The sequence below is a fragment of the Podospora pseudoanserina genome, chromosome 1, assembly GCF_035222485.1.
Source record: "Podospora pseudoanserina strain CBS 124.78 chromosome 1, whole genome shotgun sequence".
NCBI lineage: Eukaryota > Fungi > Ascomycota > Sordariomycetes > Sordariales > Podosporaceae > Podospora > Podospora pseudoanserina.
Window position 1 is genome coordinate 903,628 of NC_085920.1, and position 18,100 is coordinate 921,727.

At 52.3% G+C, this 18,100-nt stretch overlaps 10 protein-coding genes across 10 annotated transcripts; 4 read left to right on the top strand and 6 right to left on the bottom strand.

Moving 5' to 3' along the window:
* Positions 1–35: 35 nt before the first annotated feature.
* lad1 (L-arabinitol 4-dehydrogenase) lies at positions 36–1,292 on the bottom strand (the record flags this gene model as incomplete). The annotated part of the gene is made up of 2 exons (XM_062941477.1): positions 36–1,040; positions 1,108–1,292. 2 exons carry the CDS (start codon positions 1,290–1,292, stop codon positions 104–106), a joined length of 1,122 nt encoding a protein of 373 aa, XP_062804332.1. The 3' UTR covers positions 36–103.
* Positions 1,293–2,937: 1,645 nt separating this feature from the next.
* On the bottom strand, positions 2,938–3,852 carry QC764_102495 (uncharacterized protein; the record flags this gene model as incomplete). Its single annotated transcript, XM_062941478.1, has 3 exons — positions 2,938–3,033; positions 3,089–3,174; positions 3,777–3,852. The coding sequence occupies 3 exons, from the start codon at positions 3,850–3,852 to the stop codon at positions 2,938–2,940; spliced, it is 258 nt and encodes an 85-aa protein (XP_062804333.1).
* Positions 3,853–4,559: 707 nt separating this feature from the next.
* YET3 (Endoplasmic reticulum transmembrane protein 3) lies at positions 4,560–5,834 on the top strand. The gene is made up of 4 exons (XM_062941479.1): positions 4,560–4,743; positions 4,811–4,896; positions 4,958–5,113; positions 5,182–5,834. The coding sequence occupies exons 1-4, from the start codon at positions 4,723–4,725 to the stop codon at positions 5,561–5,563; spliced, it is 645 nt and encodes a 214-aa protein (XP_062804334.1). The 5' UTR covers positions 4,560–4,722; the 3' UTR covers positions 5,564–5,834.
* Positions 5,835–6,089: 255 nt separating this feature from the next.
* QC764_102510 (uncharacterized protein) lies at positions 6,090–7,890 on the bottom strand (the record flags this gene model as incomplete). The annotated part of the gene is made up of 2 exons (XM_062941480.1): positions 6,090–7,090; positions 7,147–7,890. The coding sequence occupies 2 exons, from the start codon at positions 7,888–7,890 to the stop codon at positions 6,362–6,364; spliced, it is 1,473 nt and encodes a 490-aa protein (XP_062804335.1). The 3' UTR covers positions 6,090–6,361.
* A 624-nt stretch (positions 7,891–8,514) lies between these two features.
* QC764_102520 (uncharacterized protein) lies at positions 8,515–10,250 on the bottom strand (the record flags this gene model as incomplete). The annotated part of the gene is made up of 3 exons (XM_062941481.1): positions 9,449–10,250; positions 9,259–9,388; positions 8,515–9,115 (listed from the first exon to the last, which is right to left on the bottom strand). The coding sequence occupies exons 1-3, from the start codon at positions 9,555–9,557 to the stop codon at positions 8,515–8,517; spliced, it is 840 nt and encodes a 279-aa protein (XP_062804336.1). The 5' UTR covers positions 9,558–10,250.
* Positions 9,617–11,062, top strand: QC764_102530 (uncharacterized protein; the record flags this gene model as incomplete). The annotated part of the gene is made up of 4 exons (XM_062941482.1): positions 9,617–10,333; positions 10,439–10,602; positions 10,776–10,850; positions 10,913–11,062. The coding sequence occupies exons 2-4, from the start codon at positions 10,588–10,590 to the stop codon at positions 11,060–11,062; spliced, it is 240 nt and encodes a 79-aa protein (XP_062804337.1). The 5' UTR covers positions 9,617–10,333; positions 10,439–10,587.
* QC764_0003190 (uncharacterized protein) lies at positions 10,915–12,731 on the bottom strand (the record flags this gene model as incomplete). Its single annotated transcript, XM_062939737.1, has 2 exons — positions 10,915–12,467; positions 12,532–12,731. The coding sequence occupies 2 exons, from the start codon at positions 12,729–12,731 to the stop codon at positions 11,471–11,473; spliced, it is 1,197 nt and encodes a 398-aa protein (XP_062804338.1). The 3' UTR covers positions 10,915–11,470.
* Positions 11,474–12,428, top strand: QC764_0003200 (uncharacterized protein; the record flags this gene model as incomplete). Its single annotated transcript, XM_062939739.1, has 2 exons — positions 11,474–11,863; positions 12,147–12,428. The coding sequence occupies 2 exons, from the start codon at positions 11,474–11,476 to the stop codon at positions 12,426–12,428; spliced, it is 672 nt and encodes a 223-aa protein (XP_062804339.1).
* Positions 12,732–13,378: 647 nt separating the features above from the next.
* NAN1 (NET1-associated nuclear protein 1) lies at positions 13,379–16,452 on the bottom strand (the record flags this gene model as incomplete). Its single annotated transcript, XM_062941483.1, has 3 exons — positions 16,022–16,452; positions 15,199–15,962; positions 13,379–15,147 (listed from the first exon to the last, which is right to left on the bottom strand). The coding sequence occupies exons 1-3, from the start codon at positions 16,321–16,323 to the stop codon at positions 13,379–13,381; spliced, it is 2,835 nt and encodes a 944-aa protein (XP_062804340.1). The 5' UTR covers positions 16,324–16,452.
* RPB10 (DNA-directed RNA polymerase II subunit L) lies at positions 16,265–17,406 on the top strand. Its single transcript, XM_062941484.1, has 2 exons — positions 16,265–16,964; positions 17,024–17,406. Exons 1-2 carry the CDS (start codon positions 16,780–16,782, stop codon positions 17,085–17,087), a joined length of 249 nt encoding a protein of 82 aa, XP_062804341.1. The 5' UTR covers positions 16,265–16,779; the 3' UTR covers positions 17,088–17,406.
* The last annotated feature ends 694 nt before the right edge of the window (positions 17,407–18,100 follow it).

Consider the following 18,100-nt stretch of genomic DNA (forward strand, 5'->3'; position numbering starts at 1 on the left):
CACATGCATCCATTCTCATTTTCAGCCTTGTTATTGTTTCCTAATTCTTCATGAGTTCTTACAAAATTCTTCTACTATCCAACATACGCTCTTCACTTCCAACCTAATCCAAGCTTTGAATCTGCACCTTGATCGCCCCCGTCTTCGGATCACTCGCCGTATTAAACGCCTTCAGCGCCTCCTCCAGAGGAAACCTATGCGTAACCAACCTCGACATATCCAGCACCTTGCTCTGCACCAACCTAATCGCCCTCGGCCAGGTGTTGCTATACCGATACTGAAACTGCAAATCAACCTCCCTCACGCTCGCCCTCATAAACGGAATCTGAATCTCGTTCCTCCCCACCCCAATTACAAACACCTTGCCTCCAAACTTCATGGCCCAGATGGCCGCCCCAATCGAGCTCTCAACGCCGGTACACTCCAATGCAATCGCCGGCTCGATACCATTGAACCCCTCCTTGACAATCCTCTCCGCCTGCTGTTCCACGCTCAACCCAGGCTCAACCTTCACCGTCACCACCCCCGGCGCGATCTCCTTTGCAAACTTTAACCTCCCCTCATCAATATCCGTGATGACCAACGGACACGCCCCTGCCGCCTGGCAACAAAGCAGCGTAATCAACCCAATCGGCCCCGCCCCGCAAATCAACACCGGATCTCCCAGCCTCACACCCGCCCTCTGCATGCCAGCCAAAGCTACGCTCAGCGGCTCGAGCATCGCCCCGTCCTCATAGCTCATATCCCCAATCTTGTGGCACCAGACAGCCTTGTGGTTGACATACCGTCTTAACAAGCCTGCCACTGGAGGTGTAGACAGGAAGTCGACCTTCTCGCACCCATTGTATCTGCCGGTGAGGCAGGGCTCGCACTCGTTACAGATGACCTGGGGCTCGATGGCTACGCGGTCTCCGACTTGGAGGGTCTTGACGGAGGGGTGGACGGCGATGATCTCACCGGCGGATTCGTGACCGAGGACGTGGTCACAGGTTACGATCATAGGGCCAATACAGCCGTGCTTCCAGAAGTGGACGTCGGAGCTGGAGACGGTGACATGTCAGTATGAACTTGGTCCGGAAAGGGGGTGAGAAGAGAGAGCGAACTAACCCGCAGATACCCGTGCTTCTGATGGCAACTGTCACCTCCCCTTCTTTGAGCTCTGGGCTGCCTTGCTGGACGCTTTCCAAGCTTGGTTCAGCAGAGTCGATCCAGAGGTCATGGCCAGGGTTGGTGAAGACACCAATGTTGGCCTTGGAGGCCTTTACTTTTGTTGTTGTCATCGTCGTCGACATCTTGTCTGTTTCCTGTCTGCTTACTTGAGCCAAGTGAGTTTGTCAATGGCGATAATCGCGGGGTTGATAGCAACAGCTCTCTAAGTTATAAGAGCTGGTGCTCAGAAGAACAAAGATGGGACGGGACGCGAGTAAGTTTAACTTTTCCCAACCGTCAACTTATATAGTTCACCAAACGGAAGAATCCGAACGCCGGATAAGAGTTGTAGGCAGGCAAAGGGTGTAATGGGACCTGCCGATCTCGCTACAACCCTCCATAGATACTTTACTACAAAAGCTCGCAAGGTGGGTTTGAAAAGGGAACCATCTATGTCACAAACCCAGCCGCCTGTGTGTTCATGTGGCACCTCCTCCACCTCCTCTTCCACCCCTCACGGTCCACGGTAGATGCAGCAGTTTTGATATCTGATCTGATGATGATGCCCCCCTTGGACGATCACAAGCACTAGAAGCTAGCACGCCCAATGCACTTTTCCATTACGCCGCCGCGTCTCCTCCCCCCCACCACTGCACAACCTTACATTGGCACGGGAAAGAAACAAAAGAAAAGAATTGTTCTAGACGCATCAATGGCGGGTAATTCTCACCCACACCCAGGTCCTCTTTCGTTACCGAACCAATCCTTCGAGATGTAGGTTTGATGATGCAAAGTGATCAGGAGGGAAAATAAAGCAAGGTAGCCATGTTCCCGGGAAGTGGGGTCCAAAAGATTCTCGGGGTTATGACTTCGGCCGCTTCAACACCGACGACATTCTTGTTGCCAACGGGATGCCGTGGTGTGTGTCGGTCTACTGCAGTTCACGGTACGTCTCCCCCCGCCATCCGCGCCAATCACCGGCCGTTCAACAACCATCGACCCTCTCGGGAGCGGCCGAAGGCCAAAAGCAACGGTTCTTGTTTACCCCCCCCCTCCCCGTGCCCCGCTCCGTGGTTCGGGGGGGCTGGCTGGCCTGGCTTGCTCCTCAATTGCCCAGACCATTTTTCCGCCTCGGCCTGTGTTCTTCCGCCTACCATCGAACGTAGATTGGAAATGTGGCTTTTGTTTGATCGTATTTACCAATGCTACCTCGACATGTGGTTTGAAACAATAATAATGAAAACCCGAACATGGCAGTTGGCATTCTTCTTATCCAGCTCGGTCTGGATTGCCGGATACAACGTGGTCTTCCGGTCTGCCGAGACCGTTTGACTTTTGCCGTGATGTATAAAATCTTCCAGAATACAATAGATGACCCGTATACACTCCATCTCCTACACCGTATTTTCCACGTTGAGGATATTGTCCAACGAAATCAAATCCGTCCACAGAAATATGGAACCATGCCCGCCTAGATTTCCTTTCAAGTCTCCGCCAATTATGGATGCCCTTCGCATCCATTATCACCATATGCATGACTTTATGCATCTCCCCCCCCGCCCACCCCCCCAAAAAAAAGCCAAGTTTGTGCAGCAAAATATCATGTAGATCCTCTCACGGCGTGCAGAGAGTTCCGAAATGTCGGGTCCGTCGTGGTCAGTCAGCTGCGGGGTATCTGTCGTAAAAGGTGAAAGAAAAAAAGTCGCTATGTTGTTGGTGTTTCCGATGCTGTCGTGAACTTGTGAGCTTTTCGTATCCGCCCCCCTGGCTCCAATGGTTCTGATGTCATCAAGCCATGGCTATCACCACGTCCCCCAGGCATCGACCATAGGAGCAGCAAGCTTCTGGAGCGAGCTCGCCTTTGAGGATAAGGTCACGTTTTAGCTAAACAAAAGAGTTAGGCATGAGATTGGGGGGTGTATGAAGTGGGGAGACGTACATCTGGGCAGACAATTGGTCTTGCTACGGCCATGCTGCTTGCCACGATGGCCCAGACGGCGAGGAGAGAAGGGAGTCGCATCTTGACTGGTTGGACCGATTTGCTGGTACAATTAACGGGCGAAGAGACAAAAATCCAGTCGTTGTGAGCTCACAACAAATTTAAAAAAGAAGGCTGATCGCAATACGTAAGGGAACCTGGGAAAGCTGAGAGAGTGGAACCGGCGAATGGGTCTCTTAAAGCAAGGCGAGATGCCGAAGCCGAAAAAGATGGCTGTAGACTTCGTATTTTAGACTTGATAATTGTGAGAGCAACGATCAAAGAAAGCGGTGCGGCACGGGAGCGGTCTGGAGCTTAATACGAGGAATCAGACGATAAGAGAGCAAAGGTGCAGTGCTCGTAGGCTGGATATGGCCACTCGGCGTTTCTCTTTTGGAAACATGGGCTTCATCCTATCGTCTTGCTCATGGAGAACAGTTCGAGTCTTTGACTTGATGAAGAGGCACAGTGACAATCGGAGAGGACATTACAGTCGGACTCAGCCCTTGTCATGAGCTGAGAAAGCGAGCTCGCTCAAGGCTGTTTTCTCAGTCAGTGACAAGGTTAATCCGATTGGGGTTTGTATGCAATGCAAATGTCTCAACTCTGCAAGCCGTCGGTAACTGCGAGAAACTTCGCCGCTGCCTACTGGTCTCATGGGATCCTGTCGAGTACGCCCTGTCAGTCGCCGAGCGGGAGGGACGGCGAAGCATTAAGACAGACATTGTGCTATGCGTGAAGGCCGCAGTGGTGGAGTGTGGGGAAACCATGGCTCCAGCTGGGCTGAGAATGGTCTTTATCTCCATGTCTCAGAGCCTACCAATGAGAATGTTAGGAATACTGCTGTACTGCTGGTGGCTGTCATAGTCTAGGGATTTCGTTCAGCTCCGAGTTGCGACGAGGAATCGATGGCCTTGGAAATGAATCCAGCCTTCTGCCGAGTTTGTTGGGCGTGAAGCTCACAGAAGGGAAATGCAAATAGTATCGATACAGAAAGGGAACTGAAAAGCGCGGCAAGGGGAAAGCCACAGTGTTTGATTCCGTGTTTGTAACATGACAAACGAATGGGTGCTCGTTTCAAGTTGCTGAGGAAGATGGAATTTAAAGGTCGAGAAAATACGAAACTAAGCCACAGACCCCGCGGAGATGGGTATAGCGGCTAGAACCGGAGGAAACGGCGCGATAATATTGAGAGCCTCGGTCATCAAACTCCCTTGAAAAGAAATTATTCAGATGCATCCTGAAAGAATCTGAAAGTTGCTCTCTGGGTAGGAAGATATCAGTTTAAAGGGTAGGGTTGGGTGCATTTTCTCTTTGCGGCATGTGAAATCACCCCGCCTCGCATGGAGCACAGGCCACCTCAGCCTGAGCTTCAGCCACACAATGACGTTGTCGATTCCAGCCCTGGTTAGGGAAGCTTCCAGCTTGGAAAGGCCCACGTCACACCTGTCAGTCCACCAGCTGGAGCTTCCGTTCTTAAAAACAACAAAGCTGTCCGGATCTATTCACTACATCCAACGACAGGAATACTCGACGTTATACTTTTTTCCTACAGTGACTGAGATAACCACCAAAACCACATCAGCGCCGCCAAAATGACGCTCTACTACACCTTGGTATGCCCCTCTAGCTGGCTACTACAGCAGCGCTTTTGATCTGGGATCTGGGCTAACATCGCCAAAGGTCTTTATGCTACTAGTAGCAGAGATGGCCTTGTTCATGCTCTTGGTCGTCCCACTGCCATTTACGATGCGCAGGAAGCTCTTTACGTATGTTTCTATCCAGCTCACCTCTTATCGGCCGAAGTATAGCTAACCCCTGATTTCCCAGCTTCATTTCCGAGAATCCGATTGTCGCAAAAGTACAATACTGGCTCAAGATCACATTTGTCTTCATCCTCATCCTGTTCATCGACAGCGTAAATCGTGTCTACCGCGTCCAGGTCGAGCTTGCCGCCGCAACTGAGGGTAACAATGGACAAAGCGCGTACGTCTATTATACCCCACTTATCCTATTTTTCTGTGCCCCCCAGACACTAATCAAGTCAGGAACAGAACTGCCATAATGGGACACGAGCGTCTCGAAGTCCAGGCCCGCAAGTTTTACTCGCAGCGCAACATGTACCTCTGCGGCTTCACCCTCTTCTTGTCCCTCATCCTCAACCGCACCTACATCATGATCCTCGAGACGCTCCGCCTGGAGGAGAAGGTCAAGCTGTACGAGGGCTCCGAGAAGAACACCAAGCAAGCCGAGAAGCTCGCACAGGCTGGTGATGCTGGTGAGATTGCGCGGTTGAAGAGGGAGATCAAGCTTCGTGATCAAGACATTGCTACCCTCAAGAAGCAGTCCGAGGGTTTGCACAGGGAGTATGACGAGTTGGCCGAGAGATATGGTGCCACGCAGGAGAATGGCAAGCTTTCCAAGAAGGACAAATAGGATCTGAACCTTTGGGAGGGGGTGGAGAACCTTGACTCTGGTGCCGCTTCTGGTGTTGGGAAGGTATCGGGATCGTCGGGGTTGTTTAAGGAGGATGAGAGTGAAACGGAGGTGCGGTTGCGGAGGGCAGGGTCGGAAAATATTTGGTCTCCTTAGAGATAGGGAGATTGTGTAAGAGGAGAAGGAATGGATGATGTGACTGAAAAGTGTGTATGGTTTTGAGGGAGTTGGGCTAGGGGCTTTTTCTTACCTACGTGTATTCATCAATGGCGAACTTTCATGGTTGTTTTACTCTGAATGGGACATTTACTTGATTACCAAACACACATTGACGGAGAGATACTTGGTTGCACTGTGTTTGGTCAAGACTGGAAAAGTCTTGTGCAATGCAAATAGCACTGGTCAGGTATTTCAACACGAAGCACATAACCCTATCCTGGGACACGGCGATCCATATGCATGCCTGTGGCTGTGGCTTCTCAAGAGCTTTCACATCGGTAATATTTGGAAGGGGAACTCGTGGATGTGCAGAAAACCCAGTGCCTTTTCTCTATCTATATACAACAAACACTAAGGAAAAAAGGCCCAACCAGGGCTGTCTATAACTATGCAAGCCCAAGAAATGCTAACAATCCGTCCAAAAAGTCTTTTAACGCCCAAAATAGTTTCCCTCCTGTCCCACTTTTTTCCTTTCTCTATAAACTAGTTGATTTTTTTATACAAGAGCTTTTGTTACAATATATACATACACACCGCCCCTTTCCCCACATGCTGGTGGTGACATGCAAGTAGTAGTACTCAATACATGTCATACAAGTCAGGGAACAAGATCCCGTTCGCCATGGCGAGCACCTCCCTCTCAAAATCCGTATCCGCCTCCTCCTCGTCCCAAGGCAGCAGACCCATCGCCCGAAGCCCTTCCTCCCCGCCGGCGTCGCTTATTTCTTGGACGCCTGGACGGCCAATGTAGTGTGCTTCTCCCCTGCCGTGACCGCTCCCGTAGCCGCACCCGTCAAAGAAATCTGGGCCGGGGCAGCCGAGGAGAAAAGATTTCCGCTGGCGGGAGAGGTAGAGGGCGTTTGTTTGGGTTAGGGGCACGCAGGGGAGGTACATCACGCTTGCTGAGGGGGTGGGGGAGGAAGAGGTGATGGAGTGGATGAGGTCGGGGTGCCAGATTAGGTAGTCGCCTGGGGAGAGGTCGGGGATGTCGATTAGGGAGCGGCGGAGCTGGAGGTGGGGGTGGATGGACGAGTTTATTTCCTGGGCGTAGGAGGGGAGGGCGCCGTGGAGGATGGAGTTTGTGGGTGTGAATGCCCAGTTTTCTGTTTCCGGGGAGGAGGAGGAAGAAGAAGAGGGGGAGAAGAAAGGGCGGAGGAGGAAGTAAGCTGTTGCGTGCTTGAGCAAAGGACAGACGCGCATGGAGGAGGGCCCCGGAGATAAGGCGAGCCAGCCTTGGTACATTCTGAAGATGGAGCATGCGCCGGCTTTGTGGTAGAGGTCCGAGGTTACTGTCAGACGGGTGCTGCTCTGTACGTGAGGTTAGTGGTGGTGCAAGAAATGATGGAACGCGGTAATTGACGAACCTCCCATGGGTTGTAATCTTCCCATTGCCCCTGGAATATCTCATTGTAGGTGCCTGCCCTTCCATACCCGTCCGTCTCCCATCTTTCCACACTGCCGCCATCAATATGAGCTGCCGCGGGGGACCTCGTGTCTGCCGTCTTTTGACCTGTCCTGATTCGGTCGGCATAAGTGATCGGGAAATTCGTGGTCACCCTCGCCTTTGGATCTTTCGAAGTCCATAACCCCATGACAAAACGTTGAGCTTCCAAGACATTGGGGTGTCCCCTTGCCTTGATCTGAGCTGCACTCCAATACAGTTCCTGTAGGTCAGATTCCTGAGGAGTCCTTGGCCTTTTCTCTGCATTTTCGTCAAGATACCCCATAGCTCCTTGGTACAAGTCCTCCGCAGTACCCCGTGGTATCACATTGCGTATGATAGCAACGCCTCTCTGTCGAAGGCCTTCCCGGAAGACCTCGGCCACCCCGGGTTTCTTGATGTTGGAAAAGTCGATGGTGGGGACAGCCTGTGACCCCAAAGATGATACAAGATCAACCTCGTCCGAGAGGCTCTGTATCAGGCGCTGCCATGAGGGCACAAGTGTCGATTCCTTTCCGGATACTAATCTTTCCTTCAGGATACTAAACCGCCGCGGGAGGGGTATTGGCTCGGAGTATGATCGTGAAAGCATCTCATCCTTTCTCGACGGGGGTGAATGGCTCGAGGAGACTGGGGAGATCGGAAGAGGCCCTATAGAAATGGCCATGTCGGGGGATGCGCGCGAATAACATAGCAACACGGGAGGAGGTGCAGCTGCAATTCAGGAGCGCATATTGGATGCAGGAAAGAGTGGGAAGGACCCGGTATGTATTCAGCAGCTGCAAGAAGCAGCAGAGATATACACATTGTCAGTCGACAACGGTGACGAATACGGCGTGGTTTCCATTGCTTGCCTCGGTGCGGGCATTGCTCCAGGTCTGAAAGACGGTTGTCGATGCATCAAGATCCGAAAGTGGAAACCCAAAAGGTGTAAGTCGTTTGGGCCATGTCCCTGTCTCCCTACCAGGGGACCGCAAAGCGCAGAGACGGGCCGTCTGGCCGGACAAGACACCCCACGTAAATTCTACGATGGGCCCCCCAATAGGGGAATTTTAAGCACCCCTACCCAAAACCAAAGGCAAAGATCCGAACAACTGTCTTGGTTGATTTCTCAAAGCTCTGCTAACGTCTCGCTTGCAATGCCCGCAAGTCCCTAGCTTCCCTTTGCAGGGCTGAAAAGAGCCTCTGATAAGAGCAGGGATCAGGGCTTTAACCCAAATGCACTGTTGATCTGTCCCGACATGCCGATTCGCGCCGCGTGTTGTCCTTTTCTGGTTCCGTGATCTCGTTTCTAAGCTTGTTTCCCTCGTTTGGAACGGCGGATAGGGACGTTAGTGTCGGCATTGTCACCGGAAGTCTTCCTTTTGGCCGGTGGCTTAGACTTGGTGGTTTTCTCTTCGGGCTCTGTTTTGGTTGCCGGCTTGTCTTCCTGGTCCGTTGCCGCTCCCTTGTCGTTCTCCTCTGCCTTTTCCGCCGTGGCAGCCGCCTTTCCAGAGGCTTGGGTATGGTCGCCCCTCATAATGGCAAAAGCCACCTTTTCTATATCGACGGCTCTCACACCAAGCCTCTTCGCCAAGGCCTGGGCTTTCAGAGTCAACTGGGAGTACTCGTTCTTGTTGTACTTGATGGGTCCCTTGGACCCATCATACTCCAGCCAATAAAAGGCCTCATCGGCAAAAAAGATGATGTTATCTGGAGCGTGAACAGCAAGTAGTAGCGAGGCGGTGGCCGGCCCGATGCCCTTGAGCTGAGTGAGAATATCCAGGGCCTGAGGCCACTGCTTCTTGGCCTGGTGGTAATGAGCTACGGCCTTTCGTATCGTCTCTTTCAAAGTCTTGGGATCGTTTGATGAAACGAGCTTCATGAGAGAGGGTCTGAATTTCCCATAGCGACTGTCACTCAAGTCAGTCCCACTGTGATGATACCAAACTCTCGGTAACAGTAAATGAGACCAAAGAAACACCATCCCCACAACTGCAGTAGCATTGTTCAAAACACTGGATGACGACAAGTCTGGAGACGAGAAAACACATACAGCTTCCATTCGACCAGCAATTTGACATCTTCAATTGTCATTTGTTTGGGCTTTTCCTGGCCAAACTGCTCAAGGGCTTCGCCATATCGATAGGCATCAAGCTCAGACAGAGACTTTTGGCCTTCTTTGGCTACAAGGCTATATTAGTCCATGTGCAACTCTGACCGGAAAAGTCTTGTCAGAGACTTACTGCCTTTGCTTTTGGAAATAGCCTCAAGACAGGCCGGGTATCTGCTAAGGTACTCATGAAATTCGCTGTCGGTTATATTATCCGCAGACGGGATGGTCGAGCTTCCCATTGCGGCTCTTGGTACAGATTGCGGTCTTGATGCCGGGCCAGGGTGGTATCGCAGGAACAACGGTCGCGATCCGCGAGATCCACCAGGCTCAATCCGACGGGTCGCTGTCCGGGAGCTCGTGCCGTTGATACGTTGATACGGTATTCGTCGATGCGAAGACCAGCAATACGCCCGAGTTAAGGCCAGATCAACCGAGATTTTTTTCTGAGTGAGAAAGTTGAAGAACACGACCCAAGCAATGAGGTTGAACGAAACGATTTCCTGATTCGGCCCACAATGGCGATGAGAGTGAGAATGACACCGAGTCGGATGATGATCGCGCTTCACCGGGAGAGGGATGCTGTTTTTTTCTTAATACGGGTTTGCGAAACGGCGGCTAAGCGGGAGATAACCCAAGATTAACGAGACCAATGCAGGAACCAACGAGGGGAGGGTTTCTGGAAGATGTGGAAGGTGTGCCGGTGTCGATTGACGAGACGCGATGAGAAGCGCGTCAGTGGTGTAATCAAACACCACCAAAAATGATGACAACGGGAGGCTTCAAAATACGCCAACGAGATCCCGAAACTGTTTCAAAAGGTTCCGAAGACGAAGATGAAGGAGATCATTCAACTCGAGTATAAAAGCACACTCTCATGGAAAGATATGCAACATCACAAAAGGCCCCTCTCTCACTCAGGGTCTTCATCTCTGTACCAAGCACTTAAACCCCTGCTGATAATCATCAATCTAGTTGCCCGTCACTGGGCCGTTGGCAGCTGCAAGATGACGGACTGGTCCGTGCACCCAATCAATCCAGCCCACTTCGACCACGAGCCCACCTCAGGCTCCAGTCAAAAAATTGGCGGCGGGACTTGTAGCCGCTGACTGGAATTCCAAAGACTCGCTCACCTTCGCGCCACTTTTACCCGCTGACCGCAAAGGAAGAAAAAAACATACAGACTTCATAGCCTTCACCGTACTTCCGTAACGGACCAACCCTTACTCCTCACTCAACTTTTTACCCGTAAAGAAAACCCAAACCGACAAAATGGGTGGAGGTAACGTACGTGCAGATCCTCTTGCATCCCCTCCGTCCCCCGACATGTGCCCCAAAACGTTCCCCCCCAGATCCTCATCCCCGTTTCTTGCCCGCTCGGCCGTGAAAGGCCCGGCCGGCGCGGCCCTTCAAACCTACGTGGCACAGCGGAATAAGGTACTGACAGAAAGTCAATATAGGGAGCCAAGGCCGCGCAGAAGCGTGCCCGCAACGCAAAGGATGCTGCCCCCAAGGCCGCTTCTCAGCTCAAGAGTGTAGGTACTCCGTGTCCGGCGTGGGCAAGAAGCAGATTGCTGATGTGATACCTGATAAACAGAACGAGAAGGCCATGAACATCATCTGCAACATCTGCAAGCAGACCTTCCTCTCGACCTCCCGCAAGCCCCAGCTCGAGCAGCACTCCAGCAGCGGCAAGCACGCCGGGAAGCACACGTTTGAGCAGTGCTTCCCCGAGTACAAGGAGTAGGAAATATCTACTATCTGAACGATCAATGACCAACATTGCATAAAAACAAACAAAAAAAATGGTGAAGCGGGCGGCGCTAGGCAAACAGACAGGCATGGGACAAAGCTAGGCGTAGGGTATGGGCATGATGGGCGACGCAGCAGGCGTGATGGCATCAGCGAACTGGCGTAACGAGGTTGATATTCGGGATATGGTTTGGATTTTTTGACGGGCGTCCTCCAGGTTCTGGATGGGCATGACTGACTGCAAGCTTTCTGGCCATAGGCACTAGCTCGTCCAGAAGAAACAGAGGCATGATATGGATCACGTATTGGCATGAGACTGCTGTGAAAAAACTTCCATGATGAAAACCAAGGCTATGCTGTACTCCCTTGAACCCAAAAACTCCAAACTAAAAGCACCAGTCCTTTAATGAGCCTCCACAGCCGTCCCCTCGCCTACAATGGGCACCGCCTCCACGACGGGACTCTTCTTCCTCGCCAACGCAGCCTGCTCAGCCCTCACGCTCTCCAAAATGTCCGGATACCAAATCTCACCCACATCCTGATGGCTCTTGACCCGGTTCCTCAACGTCGCCTCCCCCAACGTCTTGGCCACCCCTCCCTTCCTAAACGTAAACTCAACATCATCCAACCTTCCCCCATTCTTCTCCAGCACCCTCCTCCTCAGTTCCTTGATCTCCTCCTTCACCTGTCCCACCCCCACATTCTCCAAATCCTCAAACTCTGCGTCCCCGCTCACGCCCTGAAAGAAAGGAATGCTATACCTCGCCCCTTTGCCCGCCTCCGGAGACAAGACCCTGTGCGTAGTACTCACACAAACCCCCTGAGTGAGCGCCTCCAGCCCCTGCCCTATCGCCACGACAAGCGTCCCGTCAATAGGAGGGCAATCAATCCACTCCCCCCTCATATTCTGCACCTGCAATCCCCTGTGCTGACTAGCCTGCAGCAAGTAACTACTCAGCATACTATCCTTGTGCGGCCCAACCCCTTGATTTCCCTTCCCGCTCCCCAACGTGCCCACGTCGGGGTACTTTACAATCTTGAGCTTGTGCTGCTGCGTTTGGTTTTGTCTCCCGCCGAAGCCAGGGCCGTCAAAGTACTTGTTGAATGCGTCGGGAGGGAGGTCGATGGCCTCGGCGATGAGGGAGGTGAAGGAAATGGATATCTCCCCCATGCGGTTCATGTACTCGGTGAATGTCTCCCGGAAGTTGGGCAAGATGGATGAAGAGGGCCACTGGTTAGGCGCGAGGAGGTTGTCGTATAAGGGGGCGTCGGGGCCGGGGAGGGGGTGCTCAGTAGACAAGTCGATCTGCTCGCGGTGGTCGATCCCACCGGCGGTGATCTCGGCAGAGAGACGGGAGTAGCCCAGGAAGGAGGGGGCGTTTTTCATTTCGATTTTGAGTCTTATATCTCCTGGTTAGTTATATGTGAGAGAGAGGATAAAGGGGGAGAAGAAGGGAAACGGACTTTTCTTCTTCGGGAATGTCAAAAAAGGCTTTGCCCTCGCGGATGACTTGTTTGAAGAGCTCATCTGGGATGCCGACGTTTTTAAGATACAAAAACCCGACTTCCATGAGGGCATGGCGCAGCTCGGCGAGGAACTGCGGTTTCGTCGCTGGGTCTGAGGCCTGAGCCAGGTCGAGGATGGGGATGGATGTAAAGGACATTGTGATCGTCACTGAGGATTAGAGTGATATGTGAGAGCCGCCTGTATCTCCGTGTCTGAGAGGGAAAAGTCTTAACAAAGAGTCAAGAATGAAAACACGCGAAAGAAAAAGTAGACTGCTTATAAATAGACCACCGGCCTACAGAAAGAATGTTTCAAGAGGGTATCTTAATGATCCAATCGGATACAATATGCAGCTACACTTATATCTCTAGCTTCCTTAGCATCTGTCCGATGTCAGGTCATGTTTCCCATCACCCTCAAAATGGCGTAATCGGTCGACATCGGAGCTGCTCCATACCCAGCCCCGCATTTACTCACGGGGTGCGGGTCACAAAGCCCGGGTTTACCCCCCTTTCTCCAACGGCACGCCATACCCATTTCCTTCCTTTGAAGCTTCCATGTTCGGGCCGGCTTGGTCCAAATGCCGGGCGTACTGCGTCCTTCCCTCCCGCTTACGGATGGGTCCTTACCGGACAAAACCATGCCGATTTCGTATTATGGCCTACAACTCTGGGCCCAGCCACTTTTGCTTATTTCCTTTCCAACCTCTTGATTAGATAAATCTGCTCTCCAATGGCGCGAGCTGTTTCTGGAGGGGCATTTGTGTGTGCCTCGACGTCCTGTTCGTAGACTGAGATGTCGAAATCACTCCGAGGAGGTGGGCTTCGCGCACCACATCGCCGCCAGTTGGGAGAAGCTGCCGTCAAGAGGGGCGAGTGCGAATGTGGGCGCGACGTTGAAGGCTTGGACCACGTGCTGTTGGGCTACAACGGCTGCATGATCGTCGTCATCCACCTCCATCGGATCCGCATCCTCCATCTCTTCATCGCTGACTTCTTCATCCTGCAAGACCAACGCATCCTGCACAGGTTGCGTCTCAACTGTGTCATCCATGGTCATGTGGTCCATAGGCTTGAGGATCAGTGGCTGCTCGACAGCGTCGGTCACAGCCCAGATCTGAGCCGCGGAATCAACCACCACGAAACCAGATGACCCCGGAGCAGCCAATACAGATGTGATGAGATGAGGGAATTGTTGCACCAGTTGTGGTTCCTGGTCATCAAGTGAGAAAACCGTCAGCTCAGATCTGGCACCTTTCTTCAGCTTGTCCTGCCGAGGGTGTGGGATAGGTGCCGCCAGGGCGAACGTCCGTGACTGGTGGTTGACGGCCAGTTGAGTAAGGCGTTTGGCGGCGAGAGAAGTATCCTTGAGCTTGTAGCTGTACAGCAGCTCGTCTGATACCGTGTCGTAAACGGCAATGTCCTCGGATAGCAAGATCAAGCACGAACCCATACTCTGGATGCTACGGACTTCTCCGCGGATGATACCTGAGATAACATCCCGAATCGTACCGGTTTGTGTGTCAATGGCAACAACAAGCCCCTCGGTAGAGACCCGGTAGGCGGCAAAGAGGATCGAACCGTCTTCAGAGTAGGCGACCGCGCCACTGCGGAACACCTTTCTGGTCTCCTCAACCAGGTCTTCTTGCTTTTCACGCACAGGGAGCGTGACAGCGCGAGAGCAGTGCCAGCTGCGAAGTGGTTCCCCATCATGTCCTTTGACCGCAAGACCGTCTCGGATGCGGTACTGTGTAGACCAGAACCGTACCACACCATCGTTTCCAATGGTCGCAAACCTGGAGGAAACTGGGTCGCTGGCAACATCGAAGATAGCTTGAGGAAGATCGGTGTGATGCGCCTCATTGACCCTGGTAACCAGCTCAAGTGAGTTATCCTCATGAACCTCCCAGAACTTGAGGTAGATCTCCTTCCTTTGCCGAGCAGCCTCGGCAACAGTCTTGGACCCAGTCAAGAAAGCGGCCGTGTCCCTTTCGGGGGGTTGCCACTCATCGATCGACGCCAACCACTTCCCGTCTTTAGAAAAGGAGAGACTTGTGGCCGTTGGCTCCATAATTGGCTGGCCATCCCTTGTGATATTGGCCTCTGTAGAGCTGGTGCGTGCAATCGCGTGCTTAGACACACCCTGAAATGAAGCAAGGTCAAAGACCTGAACAAGAGGAGCGGATACAGTTGTCCCGGCTCCCTGTGTAGCCTGCTGCCCGTTTCCAACACACAGGAACATCTGAGAAGGGTTGCGCGGATTGGATGTGGCCACCACGGGAGCCGAGATTTCATCAGCTGACCGCCAGACACGACGAACCAAGGATTCCTTCGAAGGCGTCTCTTCTAGCACAAGAGACTGGATGCCAGAAACATACATGGTCGGCTTCATCTCAGCAGTCGAAAGAACCATGGTGGAATTGTCGTCGAGATGGACGGCGTACGATGCACCGCGCGGCGAAATGGTGATGTTTTCGATGGTTGCTGACAGATGAGGAAGAGTTTCCGTCCGACCGGCATCAATCTGCCAAAGAACCAAGACAGTTTCGGCGCCACCAGAGATGAGATAGTTTCCTGACATCGATTAGCATCTTGCGAGCGGTTCTGAGTACATGCAGTCCTTACCATCTCTAGACAACTTAACGCTATGAACAGCTCTCCGATGCCAATGGAGCTTCGTAGGCTGCAAGGTGCGCTCTGCAATTCCAGACAATACATCATTGTACAAGTAGATGGCACCCCGAGCGCAACCAACGACCACATCAGCTCTGATGAGTTTCTTGTCCTTCAATACAGGATGAACATCCAGACAGCTGATGATATCGGGAAGGTCGAAAGAGTGGAAGTCGAATTTTAGCGTGTCGATGGAAGCGACCTTGCTCGCCTTGAAGTAGCCAATGTGCAAAGCCGTTTTCGTAGCGGCAACAATCAGTCTCCCACTAGCAGCGAACCGAAGCATCTGAGGACTTTGATCGAAACTGTGAAGAAGCAACCCCTCCCCTTTCCCTTCTAACAGGCTCTCCCTCGTATGGGCGACGACTTGCGCAGAGGTAGGACTAGTATTCTGAAGGACGAGAAGCACATCGATTTTGGAATTGGGAAGGTCAATCGCATCGACAGACATATCGACAAGGTTGCTGGAAGTGATGGTGAATGGGGTGTCAGATCCAGTGCCTAATCTCCAATTGATGTTCCAGATACGGCCATCAGAGCAGGCAACCCAAATGTAGGCTCCCTGAGTCTTGGACAGCGATGTGGCCACGATATGGGCTGGTGTGGTCGCATTTTCGCTGTCCGTCTCTGTCAATGGGATAGGGATACGGCGGATCGGCAGGGAGCTTTCGGTGGAAAATACTTGGATCGAAGTATTGTAGGTTATTATGAGAAACCTAGGTATGTCAGTCAGGATGGAATCTGTGAGTAGCTGTCCCCCTCCTGGCATTCTTACTTCTCGTCTGGGGAAAAGACGGGATCAATGTTGAGCATCCGGCCGCCCATTGGGGGTTGGACCTTCCACTGTGACTGTGACGATACACCTGGCAAGCCTGAATGTCCATTTATCGGCTGAAGGCTTGTGTCGTCTGTGTGGCTTGTTTGGTTGGCTCCTTCCCCGTTCAACGCATCTGCCTTCTCCTGTTCTGTTTTGCGACGGTGCTTCTTCTGCTGCGCTTGTGCCGAGTCGTCTTTTGGTTCACGTTTCCGCTTTTTCAACGAGGCGCTATCGCCGTTGGTATCTGTTTTTGACGGCATCGTGTGATAGGGTAGCAAACTGACGTCTGACCTTTCTTGGGGGATCTCGGCGAAAAATCAATGCTGTAATGTCGAGAATGGAATCAAACAGCCCAAGCTTCACACGCCCAGTCCAGTCGCCAATTGCGACTAAGCGGAAGAAATTTTGGCGGAGTCGCAAAAAAAGTTACAGTGGGGCCGGCTGCTTATCGGCGATAAGCACGAGCCAATCCCTGTCCCTGAGACAAAGATTTGCGGCAACTTTGAGAGGTCTCGGCAGGCGTCGCGACAACTTCAGCGCATCCATCCACTTTCTGCCCAGTCATCACTGACCGACACTTTTCTGCCGGCATCTCCCACCGCAAAACCCAGGGCTCCCAATACATCAACTTCTCCGGCTTCAGAAACATCTTCCGGAACACCCTTTCACATTAGACTCCACCCAAGCTCGACGCGCATCTATCTACACTCGACAAAATGATTATTCCAGTTCGCTGCTTCTCATGTGGCAAGGTCGTGGGTGACCTTTGGGAAAAGTTCGTTGTCTTGATCGAGGACAGAGGGCTCGCCGATGGAGAGGCCCTTGATGAGCTCGGCTGCAAGCGCTACTGCTGCCGTCGCATGGTCATGACCCACGTTGACTTGATCGAGAAGCTTCTGAAGTACGAATTTTGTTCGGGCACACTTTTCTGACTGGATGTGGCTGACACCCTCGCTCTAGGTACACTCCCGATGGCCGCAACAGCAAGAAGCTCAGCATGGCCAATCCTGGTCACATGGAATAATAGACAACACCCGTTTAGATGCATTTTCGTCCGGCGTTATGGGTTGGTTATACAGGCAGCAGGGGCATATTGGTCTCAACCATTTTATTTTGGGGCGGGAAAAAGATTGTTTTTATGGGGATGAGGCGTCAGGGTTGACTTGCTTTGGATGCGCGAGGGCGGCGGCAGCATGCGTTTAAAATCTTTCGGCAGAGAACCTCAAGAAATGTTTTGGTGAAGAATGGTAAAAGCGGACGACAGTTTCACGCACATGGACTTGGCCGACGCTCAACTAAGGGAATAGAGCAGACATACTGTCAATTGTATTTGCCGTGCAATGCCACCAGCAGATTGCATGTCGTTATGTCGGACTAGAAGCTCTGCCTTTGCTCCAGAGACATACACACTTTGGAAATACAGTTCTTCATGGCACATCACCCATCCTTGATGACGGGGATCCACTTCCCATCCTCACTTCGAGATGAGGCTCGGGTGGACATCAGCAGCCCTTCTATCCTACCAACGAACTTGTTAAGCTAGGAACTTTTATCATTTCACCGCAGCCTTCTCGGACACAGCGCTGGGCAACTAGGAAGGTTCACCCGTGCCTCATCCTTCCCGCGCTGTCCTTCTTCTAGAAAATGCAGTATGTACCACTTTACCCCGGTCTATGCAACCCATACCAGATTTGTGAGATAATCTCGGTCAGCAAGAGGTGCTCATGCTGTTGGTTCCTCTTCCCGAACTGCAACAGACCCCTCCACCAACAGAGAAGAGGTAGTGGACCCGAGCAAGCCTTCCATTTCTGCTTCCTACAGACCGACGCGTGCATTACACGACAACGGCCAGAACCTCCTGTGCAACCATAGCATCTCGTCCGAAGGCGTCGTCGTGGCGTCTAAGCGCCCGTTGCCGCGTCTAATCGCGGTTGTTCTGCAGGCTTGTGGGTCAAAGGAATATAGTTTCCTCTCTTGTCTCAATCACTCTGCGGAATCCATGAAGGGAAAGAGATCCTAAGCGCGGAGGCTGTTGGT